The sequence below is a fragment of the Oratosquilla oratoria genome, chromosome 9 (genome assembly GCF_046742065.1).
Source record: "Oratosquilla oratoria isolate Oo_2021 chromosome 9, ASM4674206v1, whole genome shotgun sequence".
Classification (NCBI taxonomy): Eukaryota; Metazoa; Arthropoda; class Malacostraca; order Stomatopoda; family Squillidae; genus Oratosquilla; species Oratosquilla oratoria.
This window is the reverse complement of record NC_134785.1, coordinates 43,862,793-43,887,912: the sequence shown is the minus strand read 5'-3', so window position 1 is coordinate 43,887,912 and position 25,120 is coordinate 43,862,793. Positions and strand designations below refer to the sequence as shown.

The 25,120-nt window shown below is 36.5% G+C and overlaps 1 protein-coding gene and 2 long non-coding RNA genes across 5 annotated transcripts in view; 1 reads left to right on the top strand and 2 right to left on the bottom strand.

Annotated features, from left to right (window-relative positions):
• The window catches only part of stck (LIM zinc finger domain containing stck), a 47,911-nt gene extending 34,165 nt beyond the window's left edge, over positions 1-13,746 (bottom strand). For 2 of the 3 annotated variants that reach the window (XM_076190295.1, XM_076190297.1), the window contains exons 1-2: positions 13,704-13,746; positions 5,900-5,934 (exon numbers count right to left, since the gene is read on the bottom strand). In XM_076190295.1, coding sequence (XP_076046410.1) covers positions 5,900-5,934; positions 13,704-13,731 — 63 coding nt within the window. In that variant the 5' untranslated portion in view covers positions 13,732-13,746. Of the gene's footprint in view, positions 1-5,899; positions 5,935-6,788; positions 6,811-13,703 lie in introns of those variants that run through there. The other variant, XM_076190299.1, reaches the window with a different exon arrangement.
• LOC143028353 (uncharacterized) lies at positions 35-25,119 on the top strand. The gene is made up of 3 exons (XR_012966723.1): positions 35-186; positions 7,490-7,562; positions 23,553-25,119. It is a non-coding gene; the product is annotated as an uncharacterized LOC143028353 (long non-coding RNA).
• LOC143028354 (uncharacterized) lies at positions 9,935-13,697 on the bottom strand. Its single transcript, XR_012966724.1, has 2 exons — positions 11,891-13,697; positions 9,935-11,845 (listed from the first exon to the last, which is right to left on the bottom strand). It is a non-coding gene; the product is annotated as an uncharacterized LOC143028354 (long non-coding RNA).
• Position 25,120: the final 1 nt, after the last annotated feature.

The following is a 25,120-nucleotide window of genomic DNA, read 5'->3' as shown; positions in this document are numbered from 1 at the left end:
ATTGTCTATGTACACAAATACTATTTAAAAAGTTGAAGTACAAAGTTATACATCATAGTTCATCTTGAATATATAGCAGCATCTTGCAACTTGTGACCAGCATCTTACAGGCACCTCTGAAGATGTGTCGTACAAAGCCAGACATCCCTGCACTGCAGTACATCAAAATTCCCCTTTAACTTCAAGGTTTGTGAAACACGTCAACTTGTTCTGTGGTTACACCAAAGGAGCCTTCACCATATGCAATTGAAGAGATTATAAAGACCCATATTTCTTTTTATATTTAAGCTGAGCATTATGCATTAGATTCCCAGCTGTCCAACACCTGTGAAAGGGCTCTTTCCTTGCCATTCATGTGTATTGTGAATATGGGATGTATCACTAATTTGTAATAGATTGCTGGCATTTTTTTTTTACAATACAAATTTACACATGCAAATACTGAGTATTAACATTAGAAACAACACTGATTTGCAAGTAATCCCTAACATATGGTTTACTTTTATTTTATTTAGGGTCTTGGAAAGATAACATGGCACTGTCCATGTGTTCTAATTAAAGCACTACACACAAACATTATACATTTGTATATCTACATACATACACAGAGTGTGAGTGTGTGGTGTGTGTGTGTGTATATATATGTGTATATATTATATATATATATATATATATATATATATATATATATATATATATATATATATATATATATAAAGAGTAGCATCCAAAATGTTCTGGACACTTGTAATTTCGTATTGAAGTTAACTAATGTCGTCCTTGAGAGTTAAGGCCAGATTTAAAAAACTGGAACATGGCAACCTACATGGATCGGTTACCTCTAGGCAAAATTTGAAGGAATAGGATAACATACACTGAAAGTTATTAGTATATTTGCAATTCAGTCTTTAATTAAAAACTATGTGCCCAAAATTATCCGGACATTAGGAAAATAGGTAATATACATATAATGAGATAATAACAAAATGAAAACTTCTTAACACATTTGAAAGTAACATTATGAGTATCTAGTGTGAAGACCTTTGTTATCAATAACAGCTTGACATCTCTTGCCACAAGAATGAACTAACAGATATCCGACACCATTCATCTTGAAGAATAGCCCAAAGTCCATGTACTGTTTTAGGGTTTCTCACTTTTGTTCTTTCACCAAGTGTTTTCCAGGCATTTCTTATAGGATTCAGGTTCAGGCTCTGCGCAGGCCAGTCTAGAACCTCAGTTTCTTGGTACACTAAAAATTACTTCACCAGATTTTCCGTGTGGCAAGGAGTGTTTTCCTGCATTAATATTGCATGTTAAAGAGACAACAATAATTTCTTGTACACCTGCACATTCATTTTGGCCTGCAAGTGTATAAGTGGCCAAGTGCCCTCTGCTGAAATTATGCCCCAAGCAATGATGCTTCTGCCACCAAACTTTACACCGTTCTTGATGCAATTTTTAAATAGTTTTTCACCTGTCATGCGATGAACAAATCTTTTGGCATCCAAGTCAAACAAATTAAACTTTGATTCCTCACTAAAGTGGACTAAGGTCCACTGGTCCTTTGGCCATATTCCATTATGGATTTTAGATGGTCTCTTCTGTTCTTTCCACTAATTAGTGGTTTGACCAAAGGTGTGCGTGTGTGCAAATTTTCTTAAGACAATGTGACACTGTTTCCCTAGACACACTGACTGCCATAGTCTCACTGATCTCACAGGAAGCTGCTGCAGCTGTTGCAAAGCAATCCTTCCTCACAATGTGGCAAATGGCTCGATCTTGCTTTACTTTTGTTTTTCTCAGCCTACCAGTGGGTTTTCCTACCTTACATGTACTACTCTTGTCATACTTCTTCAAAATGGCATTCATTACACTTTTAGGATGTCTTACAGTTTCAGCAATGACTAACTGAGAGTTTGTCTTGGCGACACAATTTCAAAATTAGTTCCTGCACTAAGATAGAGGTAGTAGTATTTCGAGGCATGTTCACTGTAGGACTGCGCCTGTACTAAAGTTATGTTCCAATAACGTATTTACCTAGTTGTATTATACGGAAAGGGAGCTATGCTCGTGGTGACCCATTTTTGTATCTCTCAGCATCAAGTTTTTTCTTAAAATCTTGAATAGTGTTTGCACACACTGTTTCTTTGTCTAATTTGTTCCAAGTATCTATCACTGTGTGGGAAGCTATTTTTTTTCAGATCTCTTCTGTAATTATCTTTTTTTAGTTTCTTTTCGTGTCCTCTTGTTTTTCCATTGTCCCATTTCAATAAATCATTCTTATCTAAGATTTCCATTCCCTTCATAATTCTATAGGTAGTAGGTCTCCTCTTTCTCTTCTTTGTACCAGAGTTGATAATTCTAATTTGGACAGTTTTTATTCATATGTCATTTTGGAAAGAGTTGGTGCCAGTTTTGTTGTTGCTCTTTGTATTCTATTTTTTTTTTATATTCTTTTTGGTACTGGGTGTCCATGGTGTTGCTGCATACTCGAGTTTTGGTCTTATTAGTGTAGTTAATTTTTTTTATCATTTCCTCATCCAAATAGGCAAATGCCACTTTTATTTACCTCAATAAATTATAGGTTTCTCCGACTATTTTATTAATATGCTTATCTGGTGTCAAGTCTTTGCTGAATAAATTAAATTGTTATGTAGATGATAGGCAATTAAATTAATTAATACAGGTAAATTAAAGCATCCAGATCACTTAGGACACATAATTTTTAAGACTGAATTGCAAATATACTAATAACTTCAGGCATATATTTTCCTATTCTTTAAAATTCTATCTAGAGGTAACCGATCCTTGTAGGTTGCCATGTTCCAATTTTTGAATTCTGGTCTTAACTCCCAAGGATGATATTAATAACTTTAATACAAAATTACAAGTGTCCGGAACATTTTGAACTCTACTGTCTATATATATATATATATATATATATATATATATATATATATATATATATATATATATATATATATATATATATATATATATACAGTCGAACCTCGAAAGCCTGGACCCTCGTATGACCGGTCGAAATGAACAAAGGGTGGACTTTTCAAGCAAAGTTCCCTATTTGTCCGGTAGGTGGCAGCGACGGCCGTACATGTGTACTCAAACCCAGCCCAGTCAAGCCGCCACCATGGCTGCCGTTTCGTAGAATTTTGTACCAAAACATAGTAAATTAATGGCATGTGGCAACTGCACAAGGACACGAGGAAATTTGTTCTACATGTCAGCGGGCTGTTAAAAACGTTAAAAAACTCAAACTTCTGTTTAAAAATCATAGAACTAGTTATCAAATAATAAATGGTACATCAAAATATGACTTTTATTGTAATTGTGTTACTTATAAAATATTATACCCCAAAAGATACATTTTTACTGTGTAGAACAAAATTCTATGCTAAAGTTTCAGCTTTCTTTTAGCGATAATAAAAAAAATAAAAAAATTATATCTTACGGAATATGTTAGGGCATGGGGGCCTTATATACATTCAAGAATAAAAAAAACTAGAACCACCATTTTGTCAAAGTTTGACAAGTATATCTTGCTATGAAAGTCTGCACATGCCCAAGAAAAATGCATGCCCCGGTATGGCAACACTCCCATTCTATACGGCAGTGTAGAAAATGTGGCAACCCTGGCCGCCACCACTGTCCCGCATGGATACCTTCCGATATCTACAGTGTACGTAATAAAAAATACAGTACAGTACACTGTATATACAGTACATTTACATGCCTGTATTACAGTTATTATTACAGAATTATTAGTATTATAGCATTATTATTACAGTACAGTATTACTATTACAGTGTTAGAGTATTATTCTTATGTGTTTCTATGCCATATCATACATTACCTATACGTATACCGCTATGAAAATCTACGGGTGTTAGGGCGATATTTTCGATGACCGGACGTTTGGCATGACCGGACCACCCTTCCCCCCAATTAGTCCGGGCTTTTGAGGTTCGACTGTATATATATATATGTATATATATATATATGTATATATATATATATGTATATATATATATATATATATATATACATATATATGTATATACAGGGTGTTCAGGATAAATTTGACTTTTTTTTTTATCCTGTCATTTCAAAACTATTTGAAGGATTTAAGTGGTAAAATGCAATGAATAGCTGATTCTGTGTACTATTAGTGGGTGTGAGAGCTAGATAGCATGGATGTCTAGAAAGCACTGGAATATTGGAAGAGTGACCTGCATCATGATGATTAATGCCAGATTAAAAAATTTGGAAATCTTAGCTGCAGCTCAGTGCTCCTTGAGTACTGTGAAGGCCATGAGATATGAGCTGGAGAACTGCAACAGAGATGTGAAAAAAAAAAAAAAAAAAAAAAGTGTGGCAAGATCCAGGCAAGGCAATGCGGACCTTGGTGAGAGTTGGGCACTGGAGTGGCGACTACGAAGAAAGCACTGAATGAGGATCTTTGCTACTCCCCAGAGAAGAGGCACAAGGGGCAACTACTCACCACCAAGGCCCAAGAGAACTGCCTTAGGAAAGCCAAGAAACTCCTCAACAAGGTCAAACACCCAGTCGAGCTAGGGATGCTCTGGTTCTTCTCAGATGAGAAGAACTTCTGCCAGGACCAGTTGCACAATGCATAGAACAGGTGGCTAGCCTACAGTCTGCACAAAGTCTTGTGTTTTATGAAGACCAAGTTCCCTCAAACTGTGATGGTCTTTGGGTGTGTTTCCAGTGAAGGCCACATCATGCTGCCCCACATCTTTGAAGAGGGACTCAGACTCACTTCAGATGGCTATATTGAGTTGCTGTCCACTGTTGTCAAGTGCTGGGTGGAGAGGGTGGCTGCAGGAAGACCATACATGTGGCAGCAGGACTCAGCTCCATGCTACACCTCTAAGAAAACCCAGAAGTGGCTGTCTGTGAACTTCTATGACTTCACCAGTCCCAACATCTGGCCCCCCAACTCGCCTGATTGCAACCCCATGAACTATTACGTGTGGGGCGGAGTTGAAAAAAAAAAAAAAACCCACCAATCGTGCCGCTTGCAACACCAAGGATGAGCTGATTGCCAGGATCAAACTGGTGTTCAGGCATCTCTCGAAGGACACCATCAAGGCTGCATGCTGTAGGTTCAGGGCAGTTTCTCTGAGTGAGCTGTATTTGGCAAAAGATCCTCTAAGAGACGCACTTTGAATTTTGAGAATACATAAAATTTTGGCCAAGATACGACATTTTACTTCATTTCCAAAAAAGTGTCAAATTTATCCTGAACACCCTGTATATATATATATATATATATATATATATAATATATATGCACATCAATGCAAAGCAAGATATACACAGCTTTATAGGAAAAGTATCTATTAATATTCTTTCTTTCACAAGTAAATCATCAATAAACTTGTTGATTTCAAAAGAAAAAGAATAAATAATAACACAGAAATAACTAAGAAATCATGTACAATGTTACTTAAAAACACACAGCTATGTCAATCCATCTACATGTATGTGTAACAGTGTTGGAAAGAGGCAATTAAAAAACAAAAGGGAAGTGCGGGTGTTGGTGTTGCAACGAAGCAGAAAACTAATATATAACATCCAAGGCAAAAGTAGTAACAGCAATTAGTGGCCCTTCACAGAAAATCCCTTAATCTCCCAGCAGTCAAACGACAGCTATCAAGGCTACTTGAAGTCTTAACTATAAAGTTTTACAGAAATAATTTTATCATTGAAAGAAGTCAATTACAATTTCCTACAAGCAAGAGGTCTAAGGCCACAGGCAGTGGGAGTGTAAGAGATGCTTTCCATAGGGCCTAGTAAATAAAAAATACTGTGGTAGCAATTAGTGTTATTCATTGGAGCTGTGGAACCGACTTACCCCGGCATCTTTCTTCAACCTATCAAGAAACAAACCTGAAAAAGATGAACCATTAGCAAGCAAATATATATCTGCTCCTGAAGCACAAGCACAATGTTAAGAGTCTGGGCATTTAGCATCTATCTAAGCAACTCGGACTGGGGACAAAGCTTTTTTTATCCTAAAAATAAATAAATAAATATATAAAAATATAAAAAATAAATAAAATAAAAATATAAAAACAAATGAATAATAATACCAAGGGCTTTTTGTCCTCATAATAAAATAATAATAATAAAAATGAAAATAAGTTTTGCAATGAAAAAGAATAAATAAACAAATGAATAAGAAAAAAATCTGATAAACAAAAAGAACCAATTTCAAAGTGCTCAATGGTAAATACTCAAAACAAAGTTATTATACCACTACAATGTGTGTTTTTTCTCGCCTTTAATATGGAAACCATTCCTTCAACAAATATTTTTGGAGGGATAATATTCTTTACAAGTGGGGTTGGAGAGGCAAGACATAAAAGAAATAATAATAATAATAGTAATAAATATATCTTTACAAGCAATAAGCATAGGTCAAGAATAGCAATATGATCAAAATAAGATTACCATTATTCTCAAATGGAATCTGCTTTATTTCCCAATATAAACAATTGTTCTTATGTACCAATACTAATTGCTGTCATCTTCTATTGCAATACACAGAAAGCATTTGCTTTGCAAGTTGTCTTTCTTCTTCTACTGCTATACACAGAAAGCATTCATTTTGCAAATTGAAAGCAGATACTGTACTATCCACTGTTCTGGCATATCATGGGTAAAGAAAAAAATCATGGCAGCTGCAGAATAAGACTAGGAGCAAAAAGGCTAGCAATTTTATTCAGTATTTTATAACATACCTGTCATCTTTAATTAGATCGGAATACTGCAGATATTCAGTAGACATGATCCTGGAGGAGGCATTTGGAGTCAAAATAATTAAATATTGTTGATCAAGTCCTTTGTAATGAGTTAAAATTATGAGTAATTCAACAATGGAATTATAAGAGATACTTAATTAAACCTATTCATAATACTAGTACAAATTTTGTCACTATTGCATATTATATCTGTATACTCTACTGTGAGCCAATTATTTATTTACCAATTTTGCTCTGGTCCTCTGTGAGTAATTGCATTTTGTGAGATTGACAGGCTTTAAAAATGGTTGTTACTACATTTCCATTAGTTTAATCCGTTCACGCTTCACCATGGCCTAAGATCATGTGAGTGGAAAATGCTACAGTATATAGTGTTGAGTTGCAGTATGTATTTGGGCAAGCATACATGTTTTTTTCTTTGGGGGATATGTCTAAGGTACATGGTCCAAAACTAATTGGTGATATTATTTTCCTTTGTTCTTTGACTAATGTGCTTGCTATTTGTTAGAACATGTTTAACCTCTTATCTATTTTTCTTGCTTGTTTAATGCGACATCCAACAGCGAGTTTTTTTTTCTACTGACAGGCTCTGACCATTCAGCAAGTTGCAGTATATATCTTGGACTGAGTAGTACCGATTTCACAAGGATACTGACATTCAACTTTTTGTAATTTTTCAGGTCTGAGGTATTTTTCTTCTTGGTAGCAATCTTGTAGTAGTGTTTGGCTGTTACTGTTAGATCATCTGAACAGGTGAGTATTTTGAATTTATGTTCTCAAGAAAGGTTAGGTGTGGAGGTGTATTGTACTGGTGTATTGTACAGTATAACCTTTTGGTCTTTGAAAAGAGCTGGTTCTGTGACAGTGCATATTTTGCCCATTGTGAATTTTGTTACTCATTTCTTGTAGTGTATGTCCATTTCTATTATAATTTTTTGATATGGGCAGTGTTATATGGCCTTGTTTGTGTCTATTGTCACCATAAATGTTCTGTCTGGTGACACCTTGTTAATCCATCTCATATCTGTTGTGCATTTGTAAACGATATGCTCATGAGGTGGTCCTTTACAAAACAGTGTTGACTAAGTGAGGATGGTAAGCGTGGTTTGATTAATTTCAATGTAATATTATTCATTAACTTGAATAAGCTGAAAAGCAAAATGGGTATGTATGATGCTGATATATGATGGTTTGTTTGATTTTAGGATAGGAACTATGTTTGATCTTTTCTCAATTTTTGGAGTCCTGTATGTCTTAAAGAAGTCAAAGGTTGCTAGAGTACTACCACTGCATCTTGTCCTAAATGGCTTAGATATTAGTTTAATGAGGAGCCTCTGTGTAAGTTTTGAGTTTTTGAATAGCCTTTTCCCTCTGCTAGTAAAACAACCACAGGCTTCTGTGTTTAGCTTATTTTGTGTGTGCACATGGATATTTAAGATGCCTACCTATTTCCATCTAGATTTTTTGGCTGATATGAGACTGTGAATGATACCTGAAGGGTTGGAACAAATAGAAGGTTGTCGAACATGTGGACTAAAAGCTTATCAACAAGCCTTTATTGAAAGTACAGTATTTTGCCTGCAGTATATGTGCCCCAAAGTATTAATAACAAGGATAGGTACATGGAAATATAACATAGGGCGAGAATGTGATAAAGCCATTATGGTAAAGGTATTGTGTGTATGTATTCACCTAATAATAGAGGAAAGGAATTACACTCATTATATCCTATCTGTTTTTCTCTAGGTATTGTACCTACAGTAGCTTTGAATTTCCTCACTAATTTCACTTGAATTTTGTGTCAATAATTTTCAAGGGCTTGATGGAAAGACAGCACGGTATGGAGAATGAGTGTCAGCCCCTCAGGGCTGTATCTGAAGAAAGTGGTGAAGGTGTTGATCAGTTTTGAAAATGTGTACCAAGTTTATTTTCTCTGCTATCCATTTTCCAGGCCTACCAAAAGCAGGTATCTGTCATTGATCCCCATAATTGGGTACCTAGTTGCTTAATTGTTAGATACAGGAAAAGATATATGCTTATGGGGTCCAGTCCATCGCTACTGGTACAACTTAGCTTATTCATTTGTTTTATGACTGTATCAAATCCTCCTGTTGGTTATTCCACAAATTGCACCAATGAAGACCCAACTGTTCTTCTTCATGTCCTTTAAGCACATCTTTTTAATTTCATCATGTACAATTATCTAATTTCTTTATAGTATTAAGGAAGATAATTATACTCATGTCACTGCCCCAACTATTCTCAAAGTTAGGGAAAGACTTGATCAGTGACCCTGGGCAACTGAGCAGTGAACATGCACAACAGTTACTGTGATAATATATGTGTCATTAAGGAGATATCACATACATGTACCAAACAAATGTTACCATTAGTTAAGTAGGCTAATGATACCAACACAACATGACAATACATAAAAAAAAATAATAATAATAATAATAATAATGATAATAATAATACATAAACAAATAAATGAATAAATAAATTAAAATCTAAAAAATAAACATTACCATTAGTGATGTATGATCTTAAATACAGCAACCATGTCATCCCTCTGTTGTCTTTCTTTTGGCGAGGGTTTGTCCAATTTTTTCAAACGTTGCCTTATATTTACATAGTTGTATTATCCAAGAAGGGAGCTATGCTCGTTGAGACCCATCTTTGTATCTTTCAGCATCTAGTTTGTTCTTAAATTCTTGTATGGTTTTTGCACATACTATAGTTTCATCCATTTTTGTTCCAGACATCCACCACTCTCTGTGGGAAACATTTTTTTTTTTTTTCAGATCTCTTCTATAACTATCCTTGAGTTTCTTTTCATGTACTCATTTTTCTTTTATCCCAATTTAATCAATCTTCTCTGTCAAGGACTTCCATACCTTTCATGATTCTGTAAATGGCCAGTAGATCTCCTCTTTCTCTTCTTTGTTCCAGGGTTGGTAGTACCAGTTTGGACAATCTTTGTTCGTATGTCAATTTCTTAAGTGTTGGTGCCATCTTTGTCGTTGCTCTTTGGATTCTTTCTAATTTCTTTATATTCTTTTTTGTGCTGGGTGTCCATAGTGTTGCAGCATACTCCAATCTTGGTCTTATCAGTGTGACTAATATTTTCTTTACCATTACCTCATCCAAGTAGTTAAAGGCCACCTTTATTGATCTTAGTAAATTGTAGGTTTCTCCGACTATTTTGTTAATATGCTTGTCTGGTGACATGTCTTTGTTAATAATTACTCCTAGGTCCTTTTCCGAGCTAACTTTTTTTACTTCCTTTGTACCAATTTTATATTGCCCTGATATTCTATTTTTACTTTTTCCAAACTCCATTATACTACATTTCTTGAAGTTCACTTCCCACTTTTGGCTCCATTCTCAGACTTTGTCCAGGTCTCTCTGTAGTGATTCACAGTCTTTTTCTGTACTTTCTTTAGTAGTTTTGCATCATATTCATCTATGTCATTTCTGTATATGGCAAACATTATCAGAGCTAATACAGAACCTTGTGGGACTCTACTTATCATTTCTTCCCAGTGCGAGTTTTTGTCTCTAAGTACTACCCTCATTTTTCTCCCACTCAAGAAATCTTCCATCCATTTCAATAACTTTCCTTGTACATCTCCTGTTGTTTCAAGTTTTCTTAGTAGATTTTTATGTGGTAGAAAAGCACAATCAGCCCATCTGTCCCTTTCTTGCATTATGTCTATTAGCCTCAAATAAAAACAGATCATGTTAGTGGCACATGATCTTCTGGAAGAAAATAATATACTGAATCCAAAACGATTGTTTTGGATTCAGTATATTATTTTCTTCCAGATGTTTAATCCATCTACTTTTGATAACTTTTTCACATATTTTTGCTATTGTGCTTGTAAGGGAGATTGGTCTATAGTTTGTTGGGTCTTCCTTATCTCCCCCTTTATATATTGGTACAATATTTGCATTTTTCCAATCATGTGGTACCTTTCCTTCTTTGAGAGAGCAATCTATTATCTTATATATTTTGTTAATTAGTTCATCTATACATTCTTTTAGTATTCCTAATCGAGCTTACCTAATAGAGAAACAGTGAGGAAATAAGAAGTAAACTTCTTGTCATGATCCCCACCTCTAGGACTTGTTAGCCAGTTATTGGTTCAATTTTACATGTCTGTTGTATCAAGTTTTAAAAGAGGCTAATGAGGGTGCAGTCACTACATTCTCTGGGACTGCATTCCAAAAGTTTACCACTCTCGTGGCAAACCAGTTACCTTTCAAATTTGTTCTCCAGTGTATGCATTTAGACAACTTAAGTTGTTTGTATGAAGGGTAAAGAACTTGTTGAAGGGGATGTTGTCAATGCCATGGTGCAACTTATATATTTGTATTAAGTCCCCCCTCATTCCTATCCTGGAGGATCTGGATTTCTAATTGTTGACACCTATCTTCATATTCCAGGTTAGATAGCTCTGGTACCAATTTGGTAACCCTCCTCTGCACTTTCTCTAGGGTCTGAATATCCTTCACCAAGTGTGGAGACCATGCTTGGACTCCATAATCGAGGATTGGCCTGACCAGAGAAAGATAGAGTGGCACCAGGATTTCTCTATTGAGAATGGTGAAGTTACTCTTTATTATGCCAAGATGATTGTTTGCCTTGGCAGCAACCATTGCTACATGAGCAGATGACTTGAGGTCACTCAAGATCACTATTCCTAGGTCCTTCTCGTGTTGATTTATTTAGTACTGACCCCCTAAGTCAGTAGTCAATTCCATCCAGACTGTGATTTTCTGACATCAAGGTTTATTATTTGGTCCCTTATCTCTTTCATTGGGGGGTGACCTTTCTCTCTCTTCTTCATCCAAAATATGGTCCATCTACTTTGCTCAGGACAATTTTGGCTGCTGTTCTTTAAATTCTCCAAATCTTTCTAAATCCTTTTTGTGTGGGGACCACATCACTGCTCCATACTCATGTTTGGGTCAGTCTTTTCATTATCCCTTGGCCCATGCAATGAAATGCCAATCTCACATTTGTAAACAGCCTATATGTGTCTCCAATCATCTTATTAACATACTTTTCCAGCAACAAAATTTCCATGAACAAAAACTCCCACATCTTTCCCTTTTTCACACTTGTAATTATGTGTATACAAACATTTATAACTATGGATGGCCTTTCAAAACATTATCATGTATGGCTTCCCATGGTATGCCACTCAAAAGATCAAGTTGTAACATTTCAAAACTCTCAGGCCATGTTTTAGCCCCAAGCAGCAGTGACATTACACTGTCAATTTACCCAAAAGATATTGACAGTAGGATATAATGATTTTTTTTCTTTAGTGAGTAAATTCACATCCTAGATGATATTTAGGCTGACCAACTCCTATGGGGAGGATTTTGAATCCTGGGTATGGATAATTTACACAAGTAATTTATGGTTTTGGAATAACCAATCATTAACCTTGTTTTTTTTTTTTTTTTATAGCTCTGCAAAGTTCAGGTTTTTGAAGATCCAGGCTGTGGAACCATATTGACATCTAAGAACTATTTATATATTTGGTAAATTTTTAGAAGTGCACAGTCTGCACACCTATGCAATATACATACATATACCAAGGCTTTTTCCCCCTCACAAGGAAGGTAGCCAAAAAGAAAAAGGCACAAAAACCATTCCCACCCATTTCATCACTAAACACACTCCACTCCCCTCCACCCTCCCTCTTATCTTGGCACCACCTGCATGACAGGTCATCCCTGCACCTTGTCCACTGCTCTGGGTCAGAGGCAGTGTTGCAAGATGCAGCACATCCACAGCACGGCCGCTTCATTAAATCGGTGACCCCCCCTCTCCGTCCCTCCCTGCAGAAAAGAAGACGGGGAGAAATCCCTTCGGGCTGTGTCAAATTTTTCTCACACATACTACCTCACCCCCATCCCCCCACCCATTCCACCTCATACATCATAACATCATCCATATACAACCATTCTCCATTCACCCGTCTTCTGTCCTCTCTCGTCCTTCCTCAACAGACATTCTCCTCTTCCCCAAAGCCCCCTTCACCCCATCCATCCATCTCATCCTAGGATGCCCCCTCATGTTCACTCCCTCCACATCTGCCTTCCATACCTCTTTTACCAGTCTTTCTTCACTCATTCTTTCCATGTGTCCAAACCATCCTAATACTCTTTCATCAACCCTATCTCCTAACTCCCTTACCACCCCTGTTCTCCTCCTCGCCTCCTCATTTCTCACTCTGTCCAGCCTGGTAACCCCCATCATACTTCTCAGACACCTCATCTCAAACACATTCAAACTCCTTCTCTCTTCCTCTCTTATGTTCCATGTTTCTGCCCCATACAGTGCTGTTGGCACAATTGCTCTTTCATACAGTCTCCTCTTAGCCTCCATTCCCAAATGTCTATTTCTCATTACACTTTTTAATCCACCAAGGCATTTACTTGCTTCTCTCAATCTACATTCTACCTCCACCTCCACTCCAACCTTTCCTGCCACATTTGCACCCAAGTATCTAAACCTATCCACGTCCTCCAGTCACTCTCCCTTAATGTTCATTTCCAGTCTGGTGCCACTTTCACCCCTTGTACATCTCATCACCCTACCTTTACCCACATTTATCTTCAATATAGCAACAGAAAATTAAATAATAATTTTGTAAATTATAATACACCAATGTAACATACATTATTCTTGGTGGAAACTAATAACAGAAAAGGTTGCTAAAAGCTATAAATAAACAAACATAGCCTTTTCGGTTGATTGAGACACCATCTTTGTTTTGGTAGAGGCGGGGGCCAAAGAAATTGAAGTATGATGTGTCTATTCTAACCTAACCTACCAACCTAATGTAACCTAACCTGCATTTAGTAATGTGGTACCTGTAATTCTAGAGGTCATCAGGGTCATTGTTGTTGTCTCCAACCTCCAAATCTATCAAAACAAAGATGGCGTCTAATGGAGTCGAAGTGACTTCATTCATTTCTGTATAGGTTTTAGCAACATTTTCTATATTAATTTCTGTCAAGAAAAATATTCATTAAATTGATGTATTATAATTTACAAAATTAATATTTAATTTCCTAATGCTATACTGCATAGATATGCACTAAAAAAAAAAAAAAAAAAAAAAAAAAAATTATATACGTCTTTCTGATGGCTAAATCCTGAGTACACAATTATTCTGAGCATGTTTAGTTTAGTGTTCAAATATAAAAACAAATACTGGTATCAAGGTCTATAGGTACGAGCCTACGTATTTATATTATTAAGTTATATCACTCCCTCTGGGAAGCTGAAAGTGACAATTGTCATAGATTTTCTACAGCAAAAACCTAGTAGAATTTTCAAACTGTAATCACAACTTTCCTTTAATAACCTTGGTAAATTTTTAGAAGTATACACCTACACGATACAGCAATAGAAAATTAAATTATAATTTTTAAATTATAATATATGAACATAATATACGTTATTTTTGGCAAAAATCAATAATAGAAAAAGTTGCTAAAAGCTATAGACAAACAAACATAGCTGCTTTGACTACTTGAGATGCCATCTTTGTTTTGGTAGAGGTGGATAGAAGAAATTAACCCCCTTACTTCGTCATGCCACGATCATGACATTTTCCTGTACGCTCTGTCAGGCTACGATTGTGGCCCAGTTCAAACTTCCTGGTTCATTAGAGTCTGATTTATTTGTTTACACAAGCCCATATCTCATGCATCAAGAGCTCATAATTTCTGCCCTCTTGAAATAACCAATAAGTGGCTGTTTTATAATTGCTGTTTGAAGAGACAGTTTGGTGTGCCATTTTTTCGTGAGTGCACGGAGTTATTTTTGACAGCAACTTTACCATGTTTTCAGTGTTTAAAAGTTAAAATATGATAAAATATGTATTTCTAATGATAAACGTTTCACGCTATATAATATTGCAGAAAGAACTAGTGACAATACTTATTGTGTCTAAAAGTGAAACAAAAAGTAGGAGTTGGTAATGATGGCACAGGAGGCAGACTCAGAGATCGTACTCGATGTTTCTTCTTCAGCTGATATATGATTTGATTGTGGTACAAGTAATGATGAGATTAACCATGACCATGAAGAAGTGGGTGGTGATGATTCAGCAACAGAAACTGCTGAAAGTGATGGTGAAGATGAAAGTTATGATAGTGAAGATGATGGGAGTATGGCACCTGTTGCAGGGACAGGTGCATGGGTACCTGTCACTGAGGATGCAGGGCCTCCTTAAGTGCCATTTACAGGTGTCAGTGGGTTACGCCATAATCTTTCTAGTTCTGCATTATAATATATATATCTTCCAGAAGATTTCCATACAATCAATTCTTCATATAATAACTAAGTGTAACTAAGGTTCATACTGATTTATTACAGTTGCAATTTTTTTTGTCAGGATTCGAACTAATCTTTTTTTACTTTTGATGTGCTTACCCATGTTCAAATAAATGTTCAGTTGTACACAAATATGTGATATAGCAATAGAAAGTTAATTATTTAATTTTGTAAATTATAATACAGTATATCAACGTAATATGCAATTTTCTTAGGGGAATAAGGTCATCCAGATTGTTGTTGTCATCACAGATGTTAACCTGTTCAATTACTCTTTCTGATTGTGGGGTATATAGGTTTCTCATAGATTGAAGGAATGCATGGATTTCAGCTCCATAGCATTCTTTCAAGAACATATACCTCACGAGGTACCGGCAGAAGTACCGAGGGTGTACACCAGGCCTTAACTGGACCAGGCAGACAACAAACAATAAGATGGCATCCTGATCCTATGCTAACGACTTCATTTATTAGTATATTTGCTTGTAGCATGGTATCTTTTATTTTTATTTCTGCCAAGAAAATCGCATATTATATTCATGTATTATAATGTACAAAATTAATATCTAATTTTCTAATGCTATATAGTGTATTTGTACGCAACTGAATAACTACCCATATTCATATTATTATTTTATATGTATATCACTGTGAAGTAAACTTTTTAAGCTTTAATAGGATATAAAATTCTTTATGGTTTGTTTCAAAAGTATTCGAGTTAATGACATGTTAATGGAACAAGTAAATAACTGTGCTGGCCTTTGTTGTTTATGTATGTAAGCTTAGAGAGCTCCATTGTTTTTATCAACAAAGTAAGGGGGTTAAAGTATGATAAGTGTCTATTCTAACCAACCTAACCTGCATTTAGTAAAGCAATACTTGTAATTGTAGAGGCCATCAGGTTGTTGCTGTCATTGTCTCTGACCTCCGAATCTATCAAAACAAAGATGGCATCTAAAGAAGTTAACGCAACTTCATTTCTGCATGACTTTTAGCAATGTTGGTCAATTTATAGTTTCACCCAACCATAGAATTTGATATGTGGCTTATGTGTTTCTGGTGAGAAATGTTGTGATATGAACGAAGGTGTATATCATTTCTGTCGCAAATGCGTACTTTTGAAGTAATTAAGTATTGAAGTTATGCACTTGTGCCTACATCTCCCGAATGATCTGGGGGGACGTGTGGGAAATTGGAGTTTTTGGGTGGGGGAGACTAATAAATAGAGTAATGCACATTGCCAAACAGGTGTAAAATGAAGAAGACTAAAGAAACCCATGAAAAACAAAAATATCCCATATCGGCGGGTACCGCGTGCGACACCCTGTTAGTTTACTAACGATTGTATATTTTTGTGACCAGAAGCGCTAGATTAGCAGCTCGTGCAAGACTTGGTAACCGTAAAGTAAACTAACCTAACCTAACCTAATGGAGGTAACGTTAGTTTACAGTTAGGAAGTCTTGCGCGGCTGGAGTGCACTTCACTAAGTGTGACACATCTAGTGAGACACTGTTCAATTCGTTGGTAAACACAATGATGGCTACCGCTGGACTCCGGCCATAGAATGTGATTTTTATTTTTTATTATTATTTCTTTTAATGTTTTTGTTCATTTTATACCTGTTTTGCAACGCACATTACTCCATTTATTAGTCTTCCCCACCCAAAAACCCCAATTTCCCACACGTCACCCCAGATCGTTTGGGAGATGTAGGCATAAGTGCATAATTTCAATACATAATTACTTCAAAAGTACACATTTGCGACAGAAATGATGTACACCATCGTTCATATCACAACATTTCTCACCAGAAACACATAAGCCACATATCAAATTCTATGGTTGGGTGAAACTATAAATTGTCCGCAATGTTTTCTGATACTGATTTCTGCCAAGAAAAATACCTATAATACTAATGTATTATAATTTACAAAATTAACATTTAATTTTCTAATGCTATACTGCATAGGTGTGCACTTCTAAAAAATATCATAATCTTTACTATAAAAGTCTTTCTCACATTTGTACTTTTACCATGGACATTTGACTAAACTTTATCTTTACTCTTTAGCTACAGGAATATGCACCAAAGTTAAAAGTACTTTCTTGCATTTACATTATCCTGGTATCTATTCTATTGTTCCCCTTCAATACTAAAATCACCACCAAAACTATTATTAAGTTTTCTCTACTGATAATTAACACTTCAGTCTTCCATAAAATAAACCTCATTGACTGAATCTGCTGAGAAAATAAACCTCATTAACTGAATCTGCTGAGAAAATCAGATGTATCATTATATGAGTCAACCCACGATACTTTACTGTTAAGTGTTATACCATTATCACATTTGTTCATTACTTGCATTTATCAACGCAGTATCGATTTTTAACCACTGTGAACAGTATTCATGCACTTAACTCTTACTTACAACAGATGTATTCACTAAGTAAAGTGACAAAGGGCGTAACCTTAAGAAGCTCCTTCCCACACTCAATATAGGGGTTACACCCTAACACCAAATCTGGATGATATGTTTAGAGGAAGTTGGTAGGAACATTAAGTTTTCTTTTGGGTAAACCAATGTTATTAGAAGGAAAACATAAACACTTTTAAACTTGTATTCTGATTGGCTATATATATTATAAGAGAGGTAGAGGAAGCATAATCATGTGACCAGTCAAAACAAAGAAATAGTAGTACTTGTTGTATACACTACTTCTCATTGGCTGTTGATGCCGTCATCTCCTTTCAATTTGTAATACAAGCACACTATCCTTTTCACATACTATATGCCGAAAATATAATTTTTTAAATTTAAAATAACTTATGAAACATAAGATTTTCAGCTGTTTATCAATGTCATATGTATATTACTTTAATTTTATTACTATCGTATGACACATACTTTCGAGCTTTATTTGATTGACGTGTCCACGTCGTCTGACGTTGTCGTCGTCTGTCTCGTCGTTTGAGGTAAACATACTTGAGCTGTCTGCTTGATTAAACGCATTGCATCATAAGAAACATTACGGAATATTTGCAGCAGTCTGTCAGGTAATATTAGCCGAATTAACGTAATGTTTATGTGACCAAGATTGTACAGTGTTTTTCTTTTCAGATAGATATCAAACTTTAGAAAGTTAAAGGTTGAATATAACATTGGCGATTGGGAAGTATTGCAGTTTTTGAGTTTGAGTTTGTAGACGTAGTCAGAAAACTTGTATTTCAATAGTGGTAGTCAGCCTTTACTAAAAGCTTCGTCTGGTGGTCTGTGTATTTATCAGATAGTGGAAAAGGGCTAAATGTTACTACAGTTGTTATAACTTAGTACTTACACTTGCTCACAAAATTTCATTCAAGCTGTTCCTAAAGAAAAAAAAAAAAAAGATTAATGGGTCAGAATTTATATATTCATAATATTGATGACCTCAAGGTTGGAGTCCCAAGTCATAGGTGGTGGGCAAGAGAAATGCAGGGGCTCGGAAATGTGGATTGCTCCTGGTGGTTGAGACATGTTGAGTGTTGCTGTTTAAGAGGAGCTCACTGAGGCTTGACATCATTAATTACTGGATTTTTTTTATGAAATTTTGCCAAAATACTTGATCTGTGTTATTTCCAATAAGGCTTATGGTATTATTTTAGTTGTGCACACCTATGCGATATAGCATTAGAAAATTAAATATTAATTTTGTAAATTTATTATAATACATGAATGTAATGTGACTTTCTTGGCGGAAATAAAAAACTAAAAACCTTGCTACAGGCAAATTTACTAACAAACAAAGCCGCTAGGATATGGTGCAGATGCCATGCCAGTCCATTCACTATCAGATGACAGCTTTCACGTTCTGGACCGGGTGTTCTTGAACTCCAGGTGACATTAATAAGAGCTATTAAAAAGACAATAGGGCTTCCATGGACTTTATGAAAGAACACGGGGTTCTGCCATCATCTGTTAATTGCCCGAGGTACAATAATAATCAGGCTGTCAGCATCCGTGATGACGATGATGACCCGGATGATCTTTAGAATTTGAGGTACCGAATTACTAAACATCAGTTAGGTTACATAGGTTAGGTCAGGTTAGAATAGACTAATTTATCATCCTTTCATTTCTTTGACCTTGGGACCTATCAAAACAAATACTGTATGGCGTATCATTCAATTGCCGCAACTTTGTTAATTAGAAAATATATTTTAGCAACATTTTTGTTATTGATTTCCGCAAAAAAATCACATATTATGTTGATCTATTATAATTTACAAAATCAATAATTAGTTTTCTATTGCTATATTGCATAGGTGTGCCCAGCTAAAATTTTAACAGGCTCACTCATTGCAATGTTTTTTTTTCTATTCTAGTTCAATTTACCATGAGAATTACACCAACTTTTCTTGAATAAAGATTGTACGGAAATAATGACAGAACTTGAATTATAACATGATATATGACAATTGCCTTCTTCGCATCTGCCAACTGTACTACCTTTACTGCACTTCAATCGCGTCTACACCAAAGGCCCATGTGATCCACTCTTCTAAAGCTGAGAGATACTCTGTCCATATGTGCATTCTCTATACAGCACTACACATGCACATACATTTTTACAATCCAGTATTGGCAGGTTAGGCCTTCCCACTTTAGTTGTACGAGGCGACAAAAAACGAGACTGGGATAGGGCTAGGAATTCTGCTACCTGTAGCCCCAAAGGGGACATTCCTAAACAAAAGTAAAGTAGACATATAGTCATAATTGTTTCAGTTTTTACAACCTTATAATTGGTACATACATATACCAAAGGTTCTTTCCCCTGTATAAGGGAGGTAGCAAAAAAAAAAAAAAAAAGTCATAAAATAAAACCATTCCCACCCATTCCATTCCCCTCTACCCTCCCTCTTATCTTGGCACTTCCTGGATGACAGGTCATCCCTGCATCTTGTCCACTACCCTGAGTCAGAAGCAGTGCTGCAAGACACAGCAAGGCAGCTTCATTAATTCGGCGATCCCCCTCCCCCCTCTCCATCCCCTCATGCAGAAAAGGAGAAGACGAGGAGAAATCCCTTCGGGCTGCGTCAGTTCATTTCTCATACATACTCCCTCACTCCCCATCCCCTACCCATTCCCCCTCATGCATCACAGCATCATCCATACAAAACCATTCTCCATTCACCCCTATCTTCTTTCCTCTCCCGTCCTTCCTCAACAGACTTTCCCCTCTTTCCCAATGCCCTTTTTACCCCATCCATCTCCTCCTAGGTCGACCCCTTATGTTCACTCTTTCTACCTCTGCCTTCCACACCTCTTTTACTAGTCTTTCTTCACTCATTCTTTCCATGTGTCCAAACCATCCCTATACTCTTTCATCAGCCTTATCTCCCAACTCCCTTTCCACCCCTGTTCTCCTCCTCACCTCATTTCTCACTCTATCCAGCCTAATAACCCCTATCATACTTCTCAGGCACCTCATCTCAAACGCATTCAAACTCCTCTCTTATGTTTCATGTTTCTGCCCTGTATATTGCTGTCGGCACAATCAATCCTTCATACAATCTCCTCTTAGCATCCATTCCCAAATGTCTATTTCTCATTACACTTTTTAATCACCCTGGGCATTTATTTGCTTCTCTAAATCTACATTCTACCTCCATCCCTACTCCTCCCTTTCCTGCCACATTTGCACCCAAGTATCTAAAACTATCCACTTCCTACAGTTTTAGTCTCTCTCCTTTAATACTCACTTCCAGTCTGCTGCCACTCTTCCCTTGTACATCTCATCACCATACGTTTACCCACATTTATCTTCAACTTCCTTCTTTCACACACCTTCCCAAACTCTGTCACTAACTTCCTCAATCCCCCCTCTGATCCTGCTACAAGTGCAGTGTTGTCAGCAAACAAAAACTGGTTTATCTCCATTTTCTGTAACCATCTCCAATCCCTGACCCACTACCCTTGCATTTACCTCTCGCACCACCCTATCCATGTATAAATTGAACAGCCAAAGCAACATAACACATCCCTGCCGAAGTCCCACCTTTACCTCAGACCACCCACTCTCTCCCTTTTTATCCTAACACAAGCTCTACTACTCTTGTAAAAACTCTTGACTGCTCTTAATAGATTTCCTCCTATCCCATATATCTGCAATAGATTCCCACAGTGTCTTTCTGTCTAACCTTTCATAAGCCTTTTCCAAATCCATTAAATCCCAAAATACATCCTTACCTTTTCCTATAGCTTTCTCACATATCTGTCCTACCACAAAAATCTGATCTACACAACCCCTACCAGTCCTAAACCCACACTGTTCCTCACCAATTACTCCCTCTGTTCCACTCAATCAAGACCCCTCCCATAAGCCTTCCCAGCTACACTTAACAAGCTGATCCCTTTGTAACTACTACACGCACACTTGTCCCCTTCTCTTCTAAAATGGAACTATACAGACACTCCTCCAGTCCTCCGGCACTCTACCCTCTCTTAAACAAACATTAAATAACTAAACCAGCCAGACCCTCATCACTGTACTTCCTTTTTTCTGACATTCTGCATGGCATCCATCCAACCCAGGTGCCTTACCTGCTTTCATCATCTTAACAGCTGCCTTTCCTTCATCTTTATTTATTTCTCCTACATTTTTCTCACTCATTACGGTCATTTTCTTTGCACTTCCCACTGCAACTATCTTTCCCTCCCTATCCTTCACATTTAGCAACTCCCTAAAATACTCTGCCCACCTTCCTCTCACTGCCTTCTCTTCCATTCTTATCTATCCATCTGCACCTTTTACCTTTTCTTCTCTACTTGACTTGTCTCTTGTTCCTCTCTTAATATCTTTCCAAAACATGTTTGTATTACTTTCAAATTTTTCTGTTGTACTCTTACCCCATTTCACATCTACTCTCCTCTTTGCCTCCTTTATCTTATGCTTTACTTCTCTTTACTTTTTACCTCTTATATGATTCCCTCGTCCTAACTTGTAACCAATCTATGAAAGCTTGCTTCTTCTCTTCTACACCCTTCTTTGCTTCCTCATCCCAGCACTCACTACCCTTCCTTCTATTTCCTCCCATCCTCCTTGTTCCACACACCATCTTTTCACACCTTATGACTCCCACATTTAACCATCCCCATTCCTCCTCCACTTGTAGTTCTACTCTATTCTTCACTCCCTCCCACTCTTTCAGCTTCTTATATGCCTTCTCCTTTTCTCTTTTAAGCAGTTCACTCTAAGTACCTCCCTACCTTCTGCCCTTTTCCTCTTTCTCCACCTATCCTCCACTCTCAACTTACCTTCCACCAAAAAATGATCTGATATTCCCCCACTCTCTCCCCTTAGAACATGTACATCCTTAACTCTTCCTACTATACTCCTGGTTACCACTATATAGTCCATTAACACCCTGTCTACCACCCTTCCATCCACCACCCTCTCACATGTGTAATATGCTTGACTTTCTTCTGAAGCACTGTATTTCCCAATCATTCCATCTATTGGTTCATTTCCTACCCTAGCATTAATGTCTCCCAATACAAATACATTGACATTTCTTCCTAATCCCTCTATGCCCTCATTTAAATCCATCCAAAAAGCCTCCCTTTCCTCTATACTCTTTTCACTACCAGGCCCATATGCACTTACAAAAACCCACGTCTCCCTTCCCAGCTTTACCTTCATCCACATTAACCTTGAAAAAAAAAACCTTCCACTCCACAACATGCTTACCTATCTCTTCACTTACTAGTACACTCCCAAACTCACACTCGCCCCTCCCTTTCAACTTGGTTTCACACAATGCTAACACATCCATCTTTCCTCTCACAAACATACTGCCTATCTCTTCTCTTTTACCCTCATCTGTACCACATCCACTCACATTAAAAGACCCAAACCTTAGGGTACTGGTTGGAAAACTAGACCCTCTTATGCCTTTACTTTTTTTTTTTTTTTTTTTTACAGATAGCAGGATTCCTAGTCCTATCCCCGTCTTGTTTTTTGTCACTTCATATAACTCAAGTGGGAAGCTTGGTGGCAGCATTCTTTTCCCCCACCACAGGGTTAGGCAAAAAAAAAGGTAATGGATATTCAGAGAAATGGTACAGGACAGTAACAAGGGGTGAGTGGGACAGCATAATGGAGGGACAGTTGCAGTATAAAAGTGTCATCATTTCTCTGTGAACAGAGATTTCCTCTGTTGCAGACAAAATTATGTGTGGCTCGGGTCCATAGGGGTTCCCCATATGGACCCTAAAGTATCAGCTGCATGCAACTTTGCCACAATAACATGCAGCCAATACCCCAGATGGGGTTATTTTCTTATTGTATACATGTTATTCCCATGACTATAATTTTTGTATGATCCCTTTTTCCAGGGCAGTTTCATTGAACCTTCACCTCTCAAAATGCGTCAACTAAAGGGTAAAGTGAAAGAAACTAACAAAGAGAAGAAGGAGCGGAAGAAAGATTTTGTTGAAAATCGAGGAAAGATCTTCACAGTGGTTGTGCCAGTCTTAGGAGCCATTTGTCTCCTCATTATTCTTTTTGTTTATAATAAGACCAGACCTAAGGATATTGAAATGTAAAGGTTGTACAGAAATAACCTGTTATTATTTAATTTCTAGTTTCTCATACTGATATGCATTTGGACTGTTTTGAAAATGATACCCTGAGAAGTGGATGATATGTATTCCATAGTGAAAACTGTGGACAAATCAGATTAATGGAGAATAACTGTTTTAATCTTTAAGTCATTTCTGGTATCTAGAGATGTGCTACTCCAAACAATAGCCTGTGCCTTAAGAATATCATCACATAACAGTACAATCATAGTGTTGTAGTAAAAATACAAAAGTGGAAATGTAAGAATGTAATAGTTTTTGTAATAATGACCTGTGTGACTTTAGTACATACATTCTACATTTCTCCTTAGCACTGCTTACTGTTAGATTTCTCCAGCTTGTCATGTTGCAAAGATGGAGTTGTGGCTGTGATAATTCAACAAAAGTATTGCATGTAATCTGTTGGAAGAGCTTCCGCACAACTGTTATATACTGTGTAAGCAATACGAGTATTTCTGTACCTGTTGCTCATATAGTCTAAAAGTTAGTTACCTTATGAATTGTTTATTTTTTATAAGATGTTTAGAAGTAAAAGTAAAAACCAGGATACCCTGATAAATACAGCTATACATTTTGAATGGAAGCATGGAGACACTTGAAATTATATTCTACAACTTTGCCATACTCCATTCCCTTGTCATTCCATACATACAGCTAGGCTATGTTCAGACAGGAGTAATGTAGCACTAGATGAAGTTATAACAAGTATTGTATATTTGAAATTCTTGTCATTTATGGTCCAGATCATATTAATTTTACTTTGGTGATGGAATCAAGGATGTGTTCCTTACTTAACATGTGTTTTTTGTGTGTGTTTGCATAAAAGCTGTACTTTCGACGGATTTGTTGTATTATGTTTTTACTTTTATTTTGATGATTACTCAATAATTTTCTTTCTGACAAAACCATTATAATTGGTATTTGTTTTATAAACCAACCACATTATATTTAATGTCTTGGTTTACTATTACACTTGAATGTAATTGAACCAAATAGCATACTTAAATCCAAATTAGCAGGTGGTTTTACTGATGAGTGGGAGAGATTCTCTCATAGTATTTCCTCACCAGTTGTGAATATAATTCAGTGAATGACTTACTGTTTGGCTGCCATTGTGTGAGCTTTCCATGACAAAGTGTGGAGGTGGGAAAAGCAAAGGAGGAAGACATGATATATGACTTGAAAATTCAGCAGTTTTTTTTTTTCTGCCATGTATTCTTAATGTTGATCAAAACTGCATGGTCTCATGTAATATACCAATGTAATCCTTCTGAGCCGGTACTGCCAGATGTCGTTTTGGCTTGATAAAGAATAGAAAATAT